The 20,121-nt window shown below is 47.6% G+C and overlaps 1 protein-coding gene across 1 annotated transcript in view; it reads right to left on the bottom strand.

The window, feature by feature from the left end:
* Positions 1 to 8,206: 8,206 nt before the first annotated feature.
* The window catches only part of LOC123758257 (protein amalgam), a gene marked incomplete in the record, with an annotated part of 95,084 nt that continues 83,169 nt past the window's right edge, over positions 8,207 to 20,121 (bottom strand). The window contains 5 exon segments of the mRNA XM_069322516.1: positions 8,207 to 11,092; positions 11,669 to 11,839; positions 15,295 to 15,414; positions 16,603 to 16,731; positions 16,987 to 17,185. Of these exon segments, the coding sequence (XP_069178617.1) occupies positions 10,716 to 11,092; positions 11,669 to 11,839; positions 15,295 to 15,414; positions 16,603 to 16,731; positions 16,987 to 17,185 (996 nt within the window).

Below are 20,121 nucleotides of genomic sequence, written 5' to 3'. Positions count from 1 at the left end.
ACAGGATGGGTATGGTGTCCACCACCACCCACAGGATGGGTATGGTGACCACCACCACCCACAGGATGGGTATGGTGACCACCACCACCCACAGGATGGGTATGGTGTCCACCACCACCCACAGGATGGGTATGGTGACCACCACCACCCACAGGATGGGTATGGTGACCACCACCACCCACAGGATGGGTATGGTGACCACCACCACCCACAGGATGGGTATGGTGACCACCACCACCCACAGGATGGGTATGGTGTCCACCACCACCCACAGGATGGGTATGGTGTCCACCACCACCCACAGGATGGGTATGGTGTCCACCACCACCCACAGGATGGGTATGGTGTCCACCACCACCCACAGGATGGGTATGGTGTCCACCACCACCCACAGGATGGGTATGGTGTCCACCACCACCCACAGGATGGGTATGGTGACCACCACCACCCACAGGATGGGTATGGTGTCCACCACCACCCACAGGATGGGTATGGTGACCACCACCACCCACAGGATGGGTATGGTGTCCACCACCACCCACAGGATGGGTATGGTGACCACCACCACCCACAGGATGGGTTTCTGTCAAAATTTCAAATTAAAATGGGAGAAGTTTGAATGGGCCCTCGCAAGTCCCTTCTGGTGTGATTAGCTCCGTATTTGCTATGCTATTTGCTCCAAGACGGACAGGTGATTGACAGTCACAGACAGCTGATCCTTGCAGTGGATTGGATGAGTTGATTGCGAGGATTGGGAGTGAGGACTGGGGAGTTGGAGTGAGTTGATAATATGTAGGTTTATTTAATATATATTTTCTGTATCTACTAATTAATCAATCTACCACGTTCCTATATATATATATATATATATATATATATATATATATATATATATATATATATATATATATATATATATATATATATATATATATATATATATATATTATTTAAATCAAATTATAACCCATGAGAGGGGCGGAGACCTGACTTTACAGGTAAACTGGGGAATTTGCGATTTTGTAGGTATGGAACATATGTATTTTTTCTCAAGGTATGATTTTGAAATATGTGGCTGGCAGTTATCAGAGTACTGTAGTAATATATATTTGTTATTTACTCGAAATTATGTAATTATTTTGGTTTGAAAATGTTTTTGATCAAAAAGTGATTTTTTTTATTTTTAATATTGATTTTATTATTAAACACATAAAAAAACATTACAAATATAGATTATTTAGTAAAAAAAAAAGTAATTTGTCAATGAATTATGGAACTTAGATTTTGGCGTCACTCGACTTTGCAAAATTAATTCTCACATCTCGGCATAATTTTCCTGCATATTCTTTGTAAACAATGCAATAATTACCTGTCATATAAAAAACTTTGTTATATTTCCAATTATTTATTGTAATATTTTGTGACAATCAGAAACATATAGAAAGTCAATAATCTTATCAACATTTAGTTTTTAAATATAAATATCACTATATTAATCTAAAATTTTCATAACACGTTCCAATTTTGTATATTGGTTACTCATGATATATTAGTTGAGAGGTCAGTAAATTGATGAGTTAGTTGAGTCTCTCTATCTCTCTCTCTCTCTCTCTCTCTCTCTCTCTCTCTCTCTCTCTCTCTCTCTCTCTCTCTCTCTCTCTCTCTCTCTCTCTCTCTCTCTCTCTCTCTGCTACAGTATCTAGTGAGATTATATCTATGGTATTGCTTGATATCACGTATTTGGTGAACAAGTCTTCTATATCCTCACCATTTTGCGAGTCCAAGCGGCTCCATTAGTGTCTCTTAATCGCTAATAGTTTCAGTTTGAACCATTTAATTTGTTTGTTCAATCCTGTGTCAAGAAAAATTCTTTTGTCTTCTGGTGTTATATTTGTGATAAACTGTTTAGTCTGTGTTGACTGTTGGGAGGTCTTCCCTTCTCACAACTTTCATAATTATTGTAACTTGCCACACTGCCACAGCCACACCACCACAGCCACACTACCACAGCCACACTACCACAGCCACACTACCACAAGCACTATACTTCACACTACCACCACCACACCTCACCGCTTGCGTCTACCCTCGACCACTTCTCTCGCACAAACTTGCGGGATCATAAAATTGCTGGCTTCCGTTCTCTTCAGCGAAGTTCACATTCACTCCAAGATTGTCAGAGAACTTTCTAAATCTCTGGACTTGTGGTTGGCTGTCTTGTTCCCCCCTACACCTCCACACACCTTCCCCACACCTCCCACACCTACCCCCACCCCTTCTACACCCTCCCCACTCTACCTACTCCACCTCCAATTCCCTACACCAAGTCACCATACCCATATCCCATCCTCTCTAAATTCCCCACCCCCACACCCTCCCTACACCCCCCACACCCTCTCCCTACACCCCCACACCCTCTCCCTACAACACTCCCCCCCCCCATCCCACCACCTTAAAAAAAAAGCTCAGTTATAGTGTTGATCTCAAGAGGAAGAATCAGACCCGTTTAAAGCCTTCCGCTGTTCCCGCTAAGAAACAAATGAAGATCACTTAAAGTGCGCCCTGTATGCAGATGAGGATCGTAAACTTGGCCGGGGATTGGATCCCCTTCAGCTCCTGAAGGGAGCAGACCTTTTCTGCCCGCTCAGGAAGGGGGTAAAAGGGTTGGATAAAGAGGGGGAAAAGGAAAGGGGTTGGATAAAGAAGAGTTGGGGGAGAGAATTAAGAGGCGAAGATAGCAGAAAGGGTTGAAGAAGATATCAGAAGATAAACTCACAACCTCCCACAGCACTGCAGAACCAGCTCTCAGATACGAGACTCTTCAAGAGAGAGAGAGAGCAGCTCGCTTAATTACCCCGCTGGTTAATTATCATGTCGTTTGGCTCCAATTAGTCCGCGCTGAAGTGCCTGATTAAGATCCGTGTGTGTCTTTCTGGCGGAGTCCGCAGTACAGTGGTGTATAAAGCAACTCCCTCGTTACGGGGTAGCATTACGGGCTCACCATAGCCCGTGCTACAATGGACACTTCGTTTTGAGTAGCTGAGTAGGAAGGTGGTGGTAGTGGGGGTGTATGGGCATGTATGATTGTATGTATTTATTGCTATACATCGCCATATTCCGTGAATATATACAACGTTAGTTTTAGATTTATCCTACTCAAAGAATACATTATTTTAATGTAGATATTATCTTTAGTGTAATTATGATATATCGCATATTTGTATATACGAATGCGTGTACTTTTGAATGAATAATGTGATATTGTATGTGTGTGTATGCATACAGGAATGTGTATTTGCATGTCAAGAGGACTTGTAAAGTCTTGTGTGTGTGTGTGTGTGTGTGTGTGTGTGTGTGTGTGTGTGTGTGTGTGAGGGGGGGGGGGGCTGAACAGCGCTAGGAGGAGGTGCAGGATAGAGGAGAGATGTGGAGCTCTCAACCTCCACCCCATTCCCCACGTCTGTACCTTACCCCATCTTCCTTCCCCCCTATCAGGGTGCCCAAACACCTCCCCCAACACTTCCCCCAACACCACCTTACACCCCCACCACCCCTACGGCCAAGCCTCCCCACCACAATAACCTAACCATTCCCCACCTGCCCACCCCCAGGAGTCATTGTGGAACACCAGGGGAGTCAGATCGAAGGTCTTCCCGTGGGTCAGGAGCCGTCACTGTGTATTGAGCTATGAATATCTTGTGTAAGGAAGACCTTGCCGCTCAGGGCGACGTCTCCAGGTGCACCGCTGCCACTCAGATCAAACTCTGAGTGAATGGCACAGGGACGGAAGTACCCGGAGATCAGACTACAGCTGTAGAACACGGGAGGCGGCGCTGGCTGACCAGAGAGCCGGTGTAGTCATGACAGGTGTAGTGTCCCACACCTGTACACTAGGGTGTCCCACACCTGTACACTAGGGTGTCCCACACCTGTACACTAGGGTGTCCCACACCTGTACACTAGGGTGTCCCACACCTGTACACTAGGGTGTCCCACACCTGTACACTAGGGTGTCCCCCACCTGTACACTAGGGTGTCCCCCACCTGTACACTAGGGTGTCCCCACCTGTACACTAGGGTGTCCCACACCTGTACACTAGGGTGTCCCACACCTGTACACTACCGATACACACCCACCTACACCTCCACTACACACACTCAAGGCGGGAAATAAAACCAGCGGCGAAGTAGTCAATTTCAACCATTTATTTGTGTCAACAACTAACGCACCAGCAAATAAAATTACAGTAGAAACGGAATTCAAGATGGTTTCTGTATTCGCCTGTAACGAGGCGTTACGGGGGTGGGGGGGGGGAGGGGAGGAGACTGTATCTCCACTCCTCCCTTCCCCTAGGGAGGTGAGGGAGGCGAACAGAAGGAAGAGGTAGAAGAAAATTAGGCAAGATTATCACGTTTTCTTGGATTCAACATGCATATTTATTTTTAGGTAGAAACAAATCTGGTCAGAGTTGGTCTATATATATATATATATATATATATATATATATATATATATATATATATATATATATATATATATATATATATACATATATATATGTCGTACCTAGTAACCAGAACGCACTTCTCAGCCTACTATGCAAGGCCCGATTTGCCTAATAAGCCAAGTTTTCATGAATTAATTGCTTTTCGACGACCTAACCTACCTAACCTAACCTAACCTAATTTTTTCGGCTACCTAACCTAACCTAACCTATAAAGATAGGTTAGGTTAGGTTAGGTAGGGTTGGTTAGGTTCGGTCATATATCTACGTTAATTTTAACTACAATAAAAAAAAATTGACCTCATACATAATGAAATGGGTAGCTTTATCTTTTCATAAGAAAAAAAATTGAGAAAATATATTAATTCAGGAAAACTTGGCTTATTAAGCAAATTTGGCATTGCATAGTAGGCTGACAATTGCGTTCTGGCTACTAGGCGCGATATATATATATATATATATATATATATATATATATATATATATATATATATATATATGTCGTACCTAGTAGCCAGAACTCACTTCTCAGCCTACTATTCAAGGCCCGATTTGCCTAATAAGCCAAGTTTTCCTGAATTAATATATTTACTATAATTTTTTTCTTATGAAATGATAAAGCAACCCTTTTCTCTATGTATGAGGTCAATTTTTTTTTATTGGAGTTAAAATTAACGTAGATATATGACCGAACCTAACCAACCCAACCTAACCTAACCTAACCTATATTTATAGGTAAGGTTAGGTTAGGTTGCCAAAAAAAGCTAGGTTAGGTTAGGTTAGGTAGGTTAGGTAGACGAAGAAACATTAATTCAGGAAAACTTGGCTTATTAGGCAAATTGGGCCTTGCGTAGTAGGCTGAGAAGTGCGTTCTGGCTACTAGGTACGACATATATATATATATATATATATATATATATATATATATACGTGTTCGTGTTCGGAATGTCTGAGGTTTTCGTTGTTCGGAAAGTATGCTGGTGCCCAGGAGAGATATGTGTGGGGGTGTTCGAAAATATGTGTAGGGTGTTCGGAAGTGTTTGCAGATGAGTGCGGGTATCAAGAGGTGTTTGGGAATGTATTGGGGGGTGTTCGGAATTGTTCGAGGACTCTTGTAGATGTTTTAGGATGTTATGAAGCTTATGTTCGAAAGTAATTAGTGATATCTGAGCCTTTGCGGATTTATGTGGAGGTGTTCGAAAGTGTTCGGAGACGAATGAGGGTGTTTGGAACAGTTTGTATAGTGTACCAAAGGGTATTACAGTGTACCACAGGGTATTACAGTGTACCACAGAGTATTACAGTGTACCACAAAGTACTACAGTGTACCACAGGGTATTACAGTGTACCACAGGGTACTACAGTGTACCACAGGGCACTACAGTGTACTACAGTGTACCACAGGGTACTACAGTGTACCACAGTGTACTACAGTGTACCACAGGGTATTACAGTATACCACGGGGTACTACAGTATACCACAGGGTACTACAGTGTACCACAAGGTACTACAGTGTACCACAGGGTACTACAGTGTACCACAGGGTATTACAGTGTACCACAGGGTATTACAGTGTACCACAGAGTATTACAGTGTACCACAAAGTACTACAGTGTACCACAGGGTATTACAGTGTACCACAGGGTACTACAGTGTACCACAGGGCACTACAGTGTACTACAGTGTACCACAGGGTACTACAGTGTACCACAGTGTACTACAGTGTACCACAGGGTATTACAGTATACCACGGGGTACTACAGTATACCACAGGGTACTACAGTGTACCACAAGGTACTACAGTGTACCACAGGGTACTACAGTGTACCACAGGGGTACTACAGTGTACCACAGGGTATTACAGTGTACCACAGGGTATTACAGTGTACCACAGGGTACTACAGTGTACCACAGGGTGTTACAGTGTACCATGGGGGTATTACAGTGTACCACAGGGTATTACAGTGTACCATGGGGTACTACAGTGTACCACAGGGTATTACAGTGTACCACAGGGTACTACAGTGTACCACAGGGTATTACAGTGTACCACAGCGTTCTACAGTGTACCACGGGGGTATTACAGTGTACCACGGGAGTATTACAGTGTACCACGGGGTATTACAGTGTACCACAGGGTATTACAGTGTACCACAGGGTATTACAGTGTACCACGGGGTATTACAGTGTACCACAGGGTTTTACAGTGTACCACAGGGGTACTACAGTGTACCATAGGGTATTACAGTGTACCACGGGGTATTACAGTGTACCACAGGGTTTTACAGTGTACCACAGGGTTTTACAGTGTACCACAGGGGTACTACAGTGTACCATAGGGTATTACAGTGTACCACAGGGTATTACAGTGTACCACGAGGTATTACAGTGTACCACAGGGTATTACAGTGTACCACAGGGTATTACAGTGTACCACAGGGTACTACAGTGTACCACAGGATATTACAGTGTACCACAGGTTATTACAGTATACCACAGGGTATTGCAGTATACCACAGGGTATTACAGTGTACCACAGGGTACTACAGTGTCCCACAGGGTACTACAGTGTACCACGGGGGTACTACAGTGTACCACGGGGTATTACAGTGTACCACGGGGTATTACAGTGTACCACAGGGTACTACAGTGTACCACAGGGTACTACAGTGTACCACAGGGTATTACAGTGTACCACGGGGTATTACAGTGTACCACGGAGTATTACAGTGTACCACAGGGTACTATAGTGTTCCACGAGGTATTACAGTGTACCACAGGGGTTTACAGTGTACCACAGGGTACTACAGTGTACCACAGGGTACTACAGTGTACCACAGGGTACTACAGTGTACCACAGGGTACTACAGTGTACCACAGGGTACTACAGTGTACCACAGGGTACTACAGTGTACCACAGGATACTACAGTGTACTACAGTGTACCACAGGGTACTACAGTGTACCACAGGGTACTACAGTGTACCACAGGGTACTACGGTGTACCACAGGGTACTACAGTGTATCACAGGATACTACAGTATACTACAGTGTACCACAGGGTACTACAGTGTACCACAGGGTACTACAGTGTACCAGGTAGTTACAGGCAACAGGGGAACATAACTGTAGTTACTGAGGGAGTAACTAGCCAGTAAGTGTACTTTAATCCCAAACATTATCCCGGGCTGAAGTATACCCCAGGGAGTATACTGTACAGTGTGACGAGTGTATACTGCTAAGAGATATAACGCGCCAGTCAACTACTGAAGTCAGTAACTGTAGGTGTTAACTGGTGATAATACGAAGCGTCCGTCACCGGCTCTGTCACACACTGATGTGGTGGAGGCTGACTCCATACACAGTTTCAAGTGTAGATATGATAGAGCCCAATAGGCTCAGGAACCTGTACACCAGTTGATTGACGGTTGAGAGGCGGGACCAAAGAGCCAGAGCTCAACCCCCGCAAGCACAACTAGGTGAGTACACTTCAGTTTAAATGAGATGAAAGAAAACAAACATTTCTTTCAATTTGTTTGAAATTTCATTGATATAATGAAGATATAATGATATCTTCATTATAATATATATGATGATATAATTTCATTGATATAATGACCCGCAAGGCCTGGTCGACGACCGGGCCGCGGGGACGCTAAGCCCCGGAAGCACCTCAAGGTAAGGTAATTAAAAATCCGAACAATAATACACATTGTAATGGACTGGAATGCCAGGTGTACATCTTGGTACAATTACATGCAGAAGTCACAATAACGTGATATAATGTGAGGTTATCTTGAGGTTATCTTGAGATGATTTCGGGGCTTTAGTGTCCCCGCGGCTCGGTCCTCGACCAGGCCTCCACCCCTCCCAGGAAGCAGCCCGTGACAGCTGACTAACTCCCAGGTACCTATTTTACTGCTAGGTAACATGAGATGTGTAATGAAGTAAGGGCGAAGAGGTGGAACAGCCTATTGACATAGCTCGGGTGCAGGGGGGAGTTGTGTAAAACCCTGGTTTGTGTCTCGGAGAGGCTGCAGGATCCAAGGAAGTTCAGTAGAACTTCTGGTTTCAACTCTTGTTTTGACCATGTCGTAGCTCAGTCGATTAAAAGGCAGCGTCTGGGATGCTCTCGGACGCAGGTTCGAATCCTCGTCACGACCCTTGTGGATTTGTTCATGGGTACCAATGGTGTATAAGAAGAGTGTGTGTGTGTATGTACTAGTGACAGGAAGACAGCAGCGGGTGTTCCCCCGGGTGTAGTTGGCAGCTAAGCTGGGCACAGCTTAGTGTACACACCTGCCACACCTGGGGGTGTTTGTGGTGTCAGGTGTACACACCTGCCACACCTGGGGGTGTTTGTGGTGTCAGGTGTACACACCTGCCACACCTGGGGGTGTTTGTGGTGTCAGGTGTACACACCTGCCACACCTGGGGGGTGTTTGTGGTGTCAGGTGTACACACCTGCCACACCTGGGGGTGTTTGTGGTGTCAGGTGTACACACCTGCCACACCTGGGGGGTGTTTGTGGTGTCAGGTGTACACAACTACTCTGATGGGTTCAGGTTGTTCATGAGACGTGACAGGAGGGGGGTAGGGGGGGTAGGGGGGGTAGGGTTGTGTGGTAGCGTGTTCCGTTGAGCGGGGTTTGTCTGGTGGTGTACCACAGTGTCAAGCTGTACCACAGTGTCAGTGTCAAACTGTACCACAATGTCAGTGTCAAACTGTACCACAATGTCAGTGTCAAACTGTACCACAATGTCAGTGTCAAGCTGTACCACAGTGTTAGTGTCAAACTGTACCACAATGTCAGTGTCAAGCTGTACCACAGTGTCAGTGTCAAGCTGTACCACAGTGTCAAGCTGTACCACAATGTCAGTGTCAAGCTGTACCACAGTGTCAGTGTCAAGCTGTACCACAATGTCAGTGTCAAGCTGTACCACAGTGTCAGTGTCAAGCTGTACCACAGTGTCAAGCTGTACCACAATGTCAGTGTCAAGCTGTACCACAGTGTCAGTGTCAAGCTGTACCACAATGTTAGTGTCAAACTGTACCACAATGTCAGTGTCAAGCTGTACCACAGTGTCAGTGTCAAGCTGTACCACAATGTCAGTGTCAAGCTGTACCACAGTGTCAGTGTCAAACTGTACCACAATATCAGTGTCAAGCTGTACCACAGTGTCAGTGTCAAGCTGTACCACAGTGTCAAGCTGTACCACAATGTCAGTGTCAAGCTGCACCACAGTGTCAAGCTGTACCACAATGTCAGTGTCAAGTTGTACCACAGTGTCAAGCTGTACCACAATGTCAGTGTCAAACTGTACCACAATGTCAGTGTCAAGCTGTACCACAATGTCAGTGTCAAGCTGTACCACAATGTCAGTGTCAAGTTGTACCACAGTGTCAAGCTGTACCACAATGTCAGTGTCAAGTTGTACCACAGTGTCAAGCTGTACCACAATGTCAGTATCAAGTTGTACCACAGTGTCAAGCTGTACCACAATGTCAGTGTCAAGTTGTACTACAGTGTCAAGCTGTACCACAATGTCAGTGTCAAGCTGTACCACAGTGTCAAGCTGTACCACAATGTCAGTGTCAAGTTGTACCACAGTGTCAAGCTGTACCACAATGTCAGTGTCAAGTTGTACTACAGTGTCAAGCTGTACCACAATGTCAGTGTCAAGCGTTCAGTGTCAAGGGGATATACCATTATAATAGCTATGTATCTTTATACATTATGACAAGCTAGTGTCTACCACCTATGATACATGTGTCTGTATTATGTACAACGCAGGACAACGAATGATATGGTGTAACAGACCAGCGTATGGCCTCCAGTATAACCAAGGTGAGGACACCGAGTATATCAGTGGAGGGGGTAGGCAGGGGTATGCTCCATGATGTAGAGGTTGATAGAGTATGATTCATGATATAAGGGCTGGGGTACGCTACATGTTATAGGGGGCTGGAGTATGCTATATGATGTGTGGATGGGGTATGTTACATTATGTAGGAGTGGAGGGGGGTAGGTATGCTGTAGATTATAGGAGTGGGAGATATGCTACATGATGAGGTATGGGAGTATGATGAATTGAGGGGGAGGGATGAAAATGACGGAGTTCACCATTATTTTTTCCCATTTTCTCTCAATGATCTCTGGCGCCAAAAAAAAGTATATAACAGTTTTTTGATCATTATTGCTGATCGAATCTAAGCCCAAACGCGTCCACCAAGGCACAACAACACCAGAAGGGTCAAATTAGCGACCTTCGGGACGTGACACGAAGCTGGTTGATCCCAATCCCACCAGGGGGGGCGGGTGGGTCTCGCCGCCCCCCCTTCCTCCTGCCCCCCAATCCCGTGATAGGGATTTCTGTTCTTGTTGGTGGGCGGCGTCCTGTGATTGGGCCGAGGGTGCGTGACGTGGCCTCTGGTGACGATGTCCTCGTGTCTCGTAGACGTGTCCTCGCGAGAACGGGGCCCGTAGGGAATCTCGTTGCTGAACTCTATGGGGGTGTAGCTGGCGCCTCGCCCCTGCTGCGTTATATCCTCCTCCTCCGCCGGCCTCTCCGTCGGCATCTCGATCTCTGCGGCAGGAAAAAAGGAGAGAGAGAGAGACCACGTGCAGGTTTAGGAATGTAAACAAATGTCAGCTGATTGATGTAAACAAACGTCAGCTGATTTATGTAAACAAACGTCAGCTGATTGATGTAAACAAACATCAGCTGATTTATGTACACAAACGTCAGCTGATTGGTGTAAACAAACGCCAGCTGATTGATGTAAACAAATGTCAGCCGATTGATGTAAACAAACGTCAGCTGATTTATGTAAACAAACGTCAGGTGATTTATGTATATAAACGTCAGCTGATTGATGTAAACAAACGTCAGCTGATTTATGTATACAAACGTCAGCTGATTTATGTAAACAAACGTCAGGTGATTTATGTATATAAACGTCAGCTGATTGATGTAAACAAACATCAGCTGATTTATGTACACAAATGTCAGCTGATTGATATAAACAAACATCAGCTGATTGATGTAAACAAACGTCAGCTGATTGATGAAAATAAACACTATCTACATATCGTCATGTGAGTAATCACCCAGTTCACCATAGACCCTCCTCTCCTCACCATAACCACCGGTGGCACTCACCATAGACGGTAATCTTGCCCTGCGTCTCCCCGAGGGAGTTCTTGGTAGTGCAGTAGTACACGCCCTTGTGATGGTGAGTGAAGGAGGAGATAGTGAGGGTCATCTTCGTCATGTAGAAGTTAGTGAGAGTCTCCTCCACGATGTATTCACTGTTGCTGATCAACATCTCTCCTGCGGTGGAGAGGGGGGGTGGGGGGGGAGGGGGTTAGTGGGGGTGCTAAGAAGCGGGGTGCTATTGTTGACCAGACCACACACTAGAAGTTGAAGGGACGACGACGTTTCGGTCCGTCCTGGACCATTCACAAGTCGATTGTGATCACTACTCATAAATCACTACTATGATTTCCTCGTCTGAGGTGTCCGAAACGTGGTCGTCCCTTCACCTTCTAGTGTGTGGTCTGGTCAACATACTTCAGCCCCGTTATTGTGACTCCTCGCCTGCATGCGGGGCTATTAAGAAGGTGAGTGAATATGCTATTGTGAGACTTTGGGGGAAATTTCACGACTGTAATATAATAATGTATTCCTTGTAATATACTCATAATGTTTCATTGAATATGACTGGATATTCTGTATTGATTATTATTTTTTTTGTTTAGGGGGCGTCTATGCCTCTGACTAGTGTTCTAGCATCTTGGTTTAATTGGAAGAGGAGTTCTCCAAAGGTCATCTTCGTTCGAGGTGAAGAGAAAATAACTGTAGAATGTATTATACTTATTATAAAATTTATACAACGTTTCGAACCTACATGGTTCATTCTCAAGTGATGAGAAAATGCCTTGTTTTTGTTATTTTAGAGTCAGCTACTCTGAACAAGAAGTTCCAGTAGCACAGGTTATGGTGAGCCTCCCGTAAGTGGAGGCTCACCGGAGCCATTATCTGTATCAATGGCTAAAATTAGAAATCTGGGGATGGATGTGAGTCTTCATGATGGTTTTCAGCCGTGGAGGGCTGGCTGTACCAGTTATGGAGCTGGTGGGATTAGTGTACACCTCCAGGTTTACCGTTTTTTCTTTGCGATTTTGGCTGTCGTTGGAGTTTGGTGACGTGGCCTCCATGAGGAGGTCTTGGGCCGTGTAGGTGTCGTATTTGTGATGCGGCGGTGGAGCTCCTACTATGATTTCCTCGTCCGAGGAGTCCGTAACCTCCGAAGTTGGTGTTTTCGTCTTTCGCCTCGCTGCCTTAGGTAGGCTCAGGTGTCGTGGATTGGTGGTTGTAGCTATTTCAGGAGCGTTGGTGGTGCTGTTATCGTTTGTAGACAGCACGTCTGCTAGCGCGGCTGCTAAGATGGTGATGGTTAGGTTAGGTTAGGGAGCTGGAGAGGGAATTACCTCTATGCTTCTCTGTGCCGCCCGGGTCATGGGGTGGTTCTGGAGGCTGTGTTGAGATTGACTTCGTGGTGGTCCTGGTGATAGTCTCCGGAGTGGTAGTGGTTATGAGACTTGCGCCAGGGGCTATGATGGCGGCCAGGCCATTGGCCAGGTATAATGTGTTCAGTTCACTGACAAAACGGTGGTTGTCTGGTCCAGCAAGCCTCTCCGCTAGTCTAATAAGACCAGGGATAATGCCTGCACGTGATGCAGGGGGCTGTGAAGGAGCCTGTGGGGCCTTGGGTCCCCATTGTGAAGGCTGGGTCGCCTGGATGGAAGAGCTTTGGTAAGACTGGAAAGTCTTCTGGTCGGTTAGTGGGAGCTGAGGTGGTGGGTTGAGCACCTGGGACTCTGGTCGAGGTGGTAGAAGGGTTGTTTCTCTTGGCTTCAACCTGGGCCTTGATGCTTTCCTGACTGCGGGGGCAGCGGTAGGAAATGTCAGGGTGATTGCCATCACAGAGCAAGCAGTGATGGACTGTTGCCTTGCATATGGAGTAGTGATGGTCCAGTGCGCACAGGCTGCACCTCTGGACAGGGTGCTGACACTTGTTGGTCGGGTGGGAGAGCTCGTAGCACTTGAAGCACTTCTGGATCTCATGGTATCGTTCCTTTTTTACCTGGTGGGGGGGGGGGGGTATTTGTTAGCCGCAGCAGTAGAAACCTTGTGTGGCAGCCTGGGTGGCCTATGGTGGTGAAAGTAATCTTCATTGATGATTTATCGGTGCTGTAGAACTCTTGGTTAAATCCACCCAGACTCGGATTTTCATCCTCGATATTGTCCATGATCTCTTGTTGCGGTCGGTCAGCGGTCCACTGGCTGGTGCTGCTGGTATAAACAGTTCTTCCGGCCAGGAACTGACGAGGGAAGTGAGGATGTAGGTGGCGCTCCTTGCCTAGTAGGGCATCCTTGGCCTGGAGTTTTTCACGCTCTTCCTCACGTGGAAAGAAGAGCACGATACCATCACCTTCCTGACTAATGTCATGTTGTTGTTAAAGATTTGCTACCTGGAACAAAGTTCCAAGTAGCACGGGCTATGGTGAGCCCGTAGTGCCTTGACTAATGTCAGCGGGAGTGATGCCGGTAACGTCCTTCACGGCCTTAAGAATATCGCTTTTCCAGAAAGCATGACCGTCAAGGGGAGCAGCTTCAGACGTTTGGATCGCGTTGTGTCCACGTCCTCGACGGATCGTAGTGCGTGTGCGTGGATTTATAATATAATTTTATTGGAGGTGTTGTAGTTTAAACACCAGGATTGGTTCAGGATTGTACCATCGGTCCAGGTGTCGTCTTATAGCAGCGTTTATTTCCGCGTTGCTATATCCGTTGTTCACCAACACCTGAGTTACTCTGTCAAACTCTCTACTCACGTTGTTCCATTCAGAGCAGTGGGTAAGCGCTCGACGAATATAAGCATTGAGAACACTGGCTTTGTATCTTTGGGGGCACTCACTCCTACCGTTCAGGCATAATCCTATGTTGGTGGGCTTGGTATATATGTTGGTGCTTAAAGAGGTTCCTGTTTTTGCTATTAGTACATCCAGGAATGGCAGACTGTTATTTTCACTATTTTCATGGGTGAACCGGAGGACTGACTCTCTCTCTAGATGGCTTTTTAGATCAACTAATTCATCTACGTTCTTTTACTTTTAATGTAAAGTGTATAGTACGAAGTTCTACTATCTAATTGCTTAGTATGTCAATATTTTGACGTGCTAAGCAATTACTATACAAAGTACTATCTAAAAAGGAGGAAGGGTTGCAATATATATCAATTTATATTGGGGTATTAATATATATACATTTACTGTGCGATACTGCGATATAACGCAGCTATATGCCGCATATATATGACAATAGCCACGATTATATATTGACCAGGAAAACATACACATTGAATATGGCAGAAAACACTTAATGAACCAGGAGAGCCTGAAGTACACCTGTGTCCTTTGTGAGATGAGGTATGAGGTGAGAGATGAGGTATGAGGGATGAGGTGGGAGATGAGAGATGAGGTGAGGGATTAGGTATGAAGGATAAGGTATGAGGTGTGAGGTGACAGATGAGGTATGAGGTATGAGGCATGAGACAAGGTGTGAGGTATGAGGTATGAGGTGAGAGATGAGAGATGAGGTATGAGATGAGAGATGAGGTATCAGGTATGAGGTATGAGGTGTGAGAGATGAGGTATGAGGTATGAGATGAGAGATGAGGTATCAGGTATGAGGTATGAGGTATGAGGTATGAGGGGTCTGACCTGTGTCGCGTGTCCAATACTGGATAGACTTGGGAGAGGCCTCCAGGTTACACTCAAGCTTGGCTGAGCTGCCCACAGGCACTCCGATGAGCTGGTTGGGCACGTGGATCACTGGACGGACTGTGGGGGGGGGAGCTGTAGTAGTAGTAGTAGGGGGGGAGAGTAATACACACACCTGTTACTACACCTGTCCCCCCATACCTGTACTTCCACATCTGCTGACTGTACGTCTACACCTGTGCCTACACATTCACACACTAGCACACCTGTCACTATACCTTCACATACTAGCGCACCTGTACATATACCTTCACACAACCACACACATCTGTCACTATACCTTCACACACTAGCACACCTGTCACTACACCTTCAAACACTTGCACACCTGTATATATACCTTCACACAACCACACACACCTGTCACTACACCTTCACATACTAGCACACCTGTCACTATACCTTCACACAACTACACACACCTGTCACTACGCCTTCACACAACCACACACACCTGTCACTATACCTTCACACACTAGCACACCTGTCACTATACCTTCACACAACCACACACACCTGTCCCTACACCTTCACACAACCACACACACCTGTCACTATACCTTCACACACTAGCACACCTGTCACTATACCTTCACACAACCACACACACCTGTCGCTACACATTCACACAACCACACACACCTGTCACTAGTAACGGGCACTAACGGGGCACTAACAAGCAATAACGGGCCACTAACAAGCAGTAACGGGACCACTAACGAGCAGTAACGGACCACTAACAAGCAATAACGGACCACTAACAAGCAGTAACGGGACCACTAACGAGCAGTAACGGACCACTAACAAGCAGTAACGGACCACTAACAAGCAGTAACGGGACCACTAACGAGCAGTAACGGACCACTAACAAGCAGTAACGGACCACTAACAAGCAGTAACGGACCACTAACAAGCAGTAACGGACCACTAACAAGCAGTAACGGACCACTAACAAGCAGTAACGGGTTACTAACAGGCAATAACAGGTCACTACCAAGCAGTAACGGACCACTAACAAGCAGTAACGGAACACTAACAAGCAGTAACGAACCACTAACAATCAATAACGAACCACTAACAAGCAGTAACGGACCACTAACAAGCAGTAACGGACCACTAACAAGCAGTAACGGACCACTAACAAGCAATAACGGACCACTAACGAGCAGTAACGGACCACTAACAAGCAGTAACGGACCACTAACAAGCAATAACGGACCACTAACAAGCAGTAAAGGGACCACTAACAATGCACTTCGACCATGATACGCTTGCTGACGATGGGAGGAACCGTGTTGTTAGCGATACAGAGGTAGGGACCCATGTCCGACCTGGTGATGTGCGTCAGGTTCAGCACCTCTCCCTCGTGGCTCATTTCTTGGGGGAGAGAAGGGGGGTGTGGGGGGTGTGGGGGAGAGTGGGGGTGTGGGGAAGAGGGCGTAGGGACGGGGGTGAAGATAAAGATATATAAACATTATATCAAAACATTAAACACATCATCAATTACATCACAACACTGAATAAATCAATATTTCATTAAATATTTTACTCCATTTACACATTTATACAAGTAAATCTACTCATATATTGACTCACAATGAGTGCCTGCACTCGTCCCCTCACTCTACTCACTCTTAACCTTGGGCATGTTTGGGTCATTGGTCCTCAAGACGATGTGTTTCTGGTCCTCTCTGGTCCAAGTGATCTTGGGCTTGGGGTACCCTCTAGCACGACACACTATGGGGGCGTTGGAGCCCTCGGGCACCATCACGTCCGTCGACGACCGACTGTCGTCGATCTCTGGGGGCACCGTCACCTCCAGGTACCCGATCTGTTGGGCACGGTGGTATGGGTACGCAGGGTACTACTACCAGGAATACTATCATGTTTATGGATTAAAATATGGTGCCTGTGTGTTGTGTATGGAGGTATTTCAGCAGTTTACAAACTGTCTTTCATGTTATTGCAGATAGGAGGAGCTTGCACAAGTTGCAGGGAGAGACAGCCACCATACTTGAGGTATGTTTGTATTTCCCCTGTGTTTCTTCAGCCTTAAGACCATTTTTCTCACATTATCACAAGCGTCAGATGGATAGAGTTACTTCATAGACACGTTACTCTCATTTGCAAGTGTTATTAAATATAATTAGGTGTTGCAAGGTGGATAGTTAGCAGAGATGCAACACTGCCGGCGACCAGAGTGAGTTAAATTGTATTCCTGGTAAGTTGCTACACGCTTAGTAGAGGTAGTAGAGTGTTGAGGCCCATGGGGCCAGATTCACGAAAGCAGTTACGCAAGTACTTACGAACGTGTACATCTTTATTCAATCTTTGACGGCTTTGGTTACATTTATTAAACAGTTTACAAGCATGAAAACTTGCCAATCAACTGTTGTTATTGTTCTAAACAGCCTCCTGGTGCTTTCGGAGCTCATTAACTGTTTAATAATTGTAAACAAAGCCGCCAAAGATTGAGAAAAGATGGACAGGTTCGTAAGTGCTTAAGTAACTGCTTCGTGAATCTGGCCCCTGGCTTCCTGTATGGAGGGGAGATGATCCTGGAGTGACCGATTCCTCGGGGTGTGTGTGGAGGTGCACTTGTGGTCTGAAGTGTATCCAGCAGGGGTACCAGGCTACTGAAGTGGTCCAGCAGGGGTACCAGGCTACTGAAGTGGTCCAACAGGGGTACCAGACTGCCTTGTGTACTAGGAGTGACCTGAGCACTCAGTCTAGGAGGAGGACTGAACCCAGGAGGAGCGCTCAGGTCGTCTTGGGGGGGGAGGGGGGGTCAGTGACTGTTCAGACTGGTCTGGTGAACGGAACACCAACTCAAACAACCTGGTTAACGTCTGTACCGCCAACCACCACGCCACAAGAGGCTTCCCTGATCGTGAACTCATACAATGTAAAGCTGAAGTGTATGTGTATGTACCCCCAGACACACACACACAGGTGACAATGTGAGAGAATGTTATAACTCAAGAAAGGAGATATGTTTGTTTAAACATTCACTAATGAATCATTCATTATTCACTAATGTTTAAACATTCACTAATGGAGAGAGGGTTCAAAGGTGCTCACTCACTAGTTTTATTCATAACTTTAAACATTCTGTTGCATTTAAATATTCGTTAAATTCTCATATATAAATTGATATTGTCGTATATTAAAATTTTGTGTACTTTTAGGCTTTGATTAGGCCTAACATGCAGTGGGGTGTGTGGGGGAGTGTGGGGGAGAGAGTGGGGTGTGGGGAAAAAAAGTAGTAGTAGAAGCAGTTGATTGACAGTTGAGAGGCGGGACCAAAGAGCCAGAGTTCAACCCCCACAAGCACAACTAGGAGAGTAGAGAGAGAGAGAGAGAGAGAGGGGAGAGAGGAGGCAGGAGCCGTCACATCTGGTCGTGGTTGGCGCCTCTCAATACTAGTGACAAGTTCAAAAACCAGGAGAGACGTGCAGCCAGATTGGATCCTGCGACGCCCGACCATCTCTCACACTCCTCCCAGCTATAAATCTTCTCCCACAGTCTCTCACCCCTCTCCCACGGCGCCCCCACAGTCAGTCACCCCTCCCACGGCGCCCCCACAGTCTCTCACCCCTCTCCCACGGCGCTCCCACAGTCAGTCTCACCCCTCCCACGGCGCCCCCACAGTCAGTCACCCCTCCCACGGCGCCCCCACAGTCAGTCACCCCTCCCACGGCGCCCCCACAGTCTCTCACCCCTCTCCCACGGCGCCCCCACAGTCAGTCACCCCTCCCACGGCGCCCCCACAGTCTCTCACCCCTCTCCTACGGCGCTCCCACAGTCAGTCACCCCTCCCACGGCGCCCCCACAGTCTCTCACCCCTCTCCTACGGCGCTCCCACAGTCAGTCACCCCTCCCACGCCGCCCCCACAGTCTCACCCCTCCCACGGCGCTCCCACAGTCACCCCTCCCACGCCACGCCCACAGTCAGTCACCCCTCCCACGGCGCCCCCACAGTCTCACCCCTCCCACGGCGCCCCCACAGTCAGTCACCCCTCCCACGGCGCCCCCACAGTCAGTCACCCCTCCCACGGCGCCCCCACAGTCAGCCTCACCCCTCCCACGGCGTCCCCACAGTCAGTCACCCCTCCCACGCCACGCTCACAGTCACCCCTCCCACGCCACGCCCAGTCAGTCACTCCTCCCACGCCACGCCCACAGACAGTCACCCCTCCCACGGCGCCCCCACAGTCAGTCTCACCCCTCCCACGGCGCCCCCACAGTCACCCCTCCCACGGCGCCCCCACAGTCACCCCTCCCACGGCGCCCCCACAGTCACCCCTCCCACGGCGCCCCCACAGTCAGTCTCACCCCTCCCACGGCGCCCCCACAGTCACCCCTCCCACGGCGCCCCCACAGTCAGTCACTCCGCCCACGCCGCCCCCACAGTCACCCCTCCCACGGCGCCCCCACAGTCAGTCACTCCGCCCACGCCGCCCCCACAGTCACCCCTCCCACGGCGCCCCCACAGTCAGTCACTCCGCCCACGCCGCCCCCACAGTCACCCCTCCCACGGCGCCCCCACAGTCAGTCACTCCGCCCACGCCGCCCCCACAGTCACCCCTCCCACGGCGCCCCCACAGTCAGTCACTCCGCCCACGCCGCCCCCACAGTCACCCCTCCCACGCCACGCCCTCAGTCACCCCTCCCACGCCGCCCCCACAGTCAGTCACTCCGCCCACGCCGCCCCCACAGTCACCCCTCCCACGGCGCCCCCACAGTCAGTCACTCCGCCCACGCCGC

The sequence above is a fragment of the Procambarus clarkii genome, chromosome 11, assembly GCF_040958095.1.
Source record: "Procambarus clarkii isolate CNS0578487 chromosome 11, FALCON_Pclarkii_2.0, whole genome shotgun sequence".
NCBI classification, from domain to species: Eukaryota; Metazoa; Arthropoda; class Malacostraca; order Decapoda; family Cambaridae; genus Procambarus; species Procambarus clarkii.
Note: the sequence above shows the minus strand (reverse complement) of the source record. Positions and strands in the feature narration are given on the sequence as shown.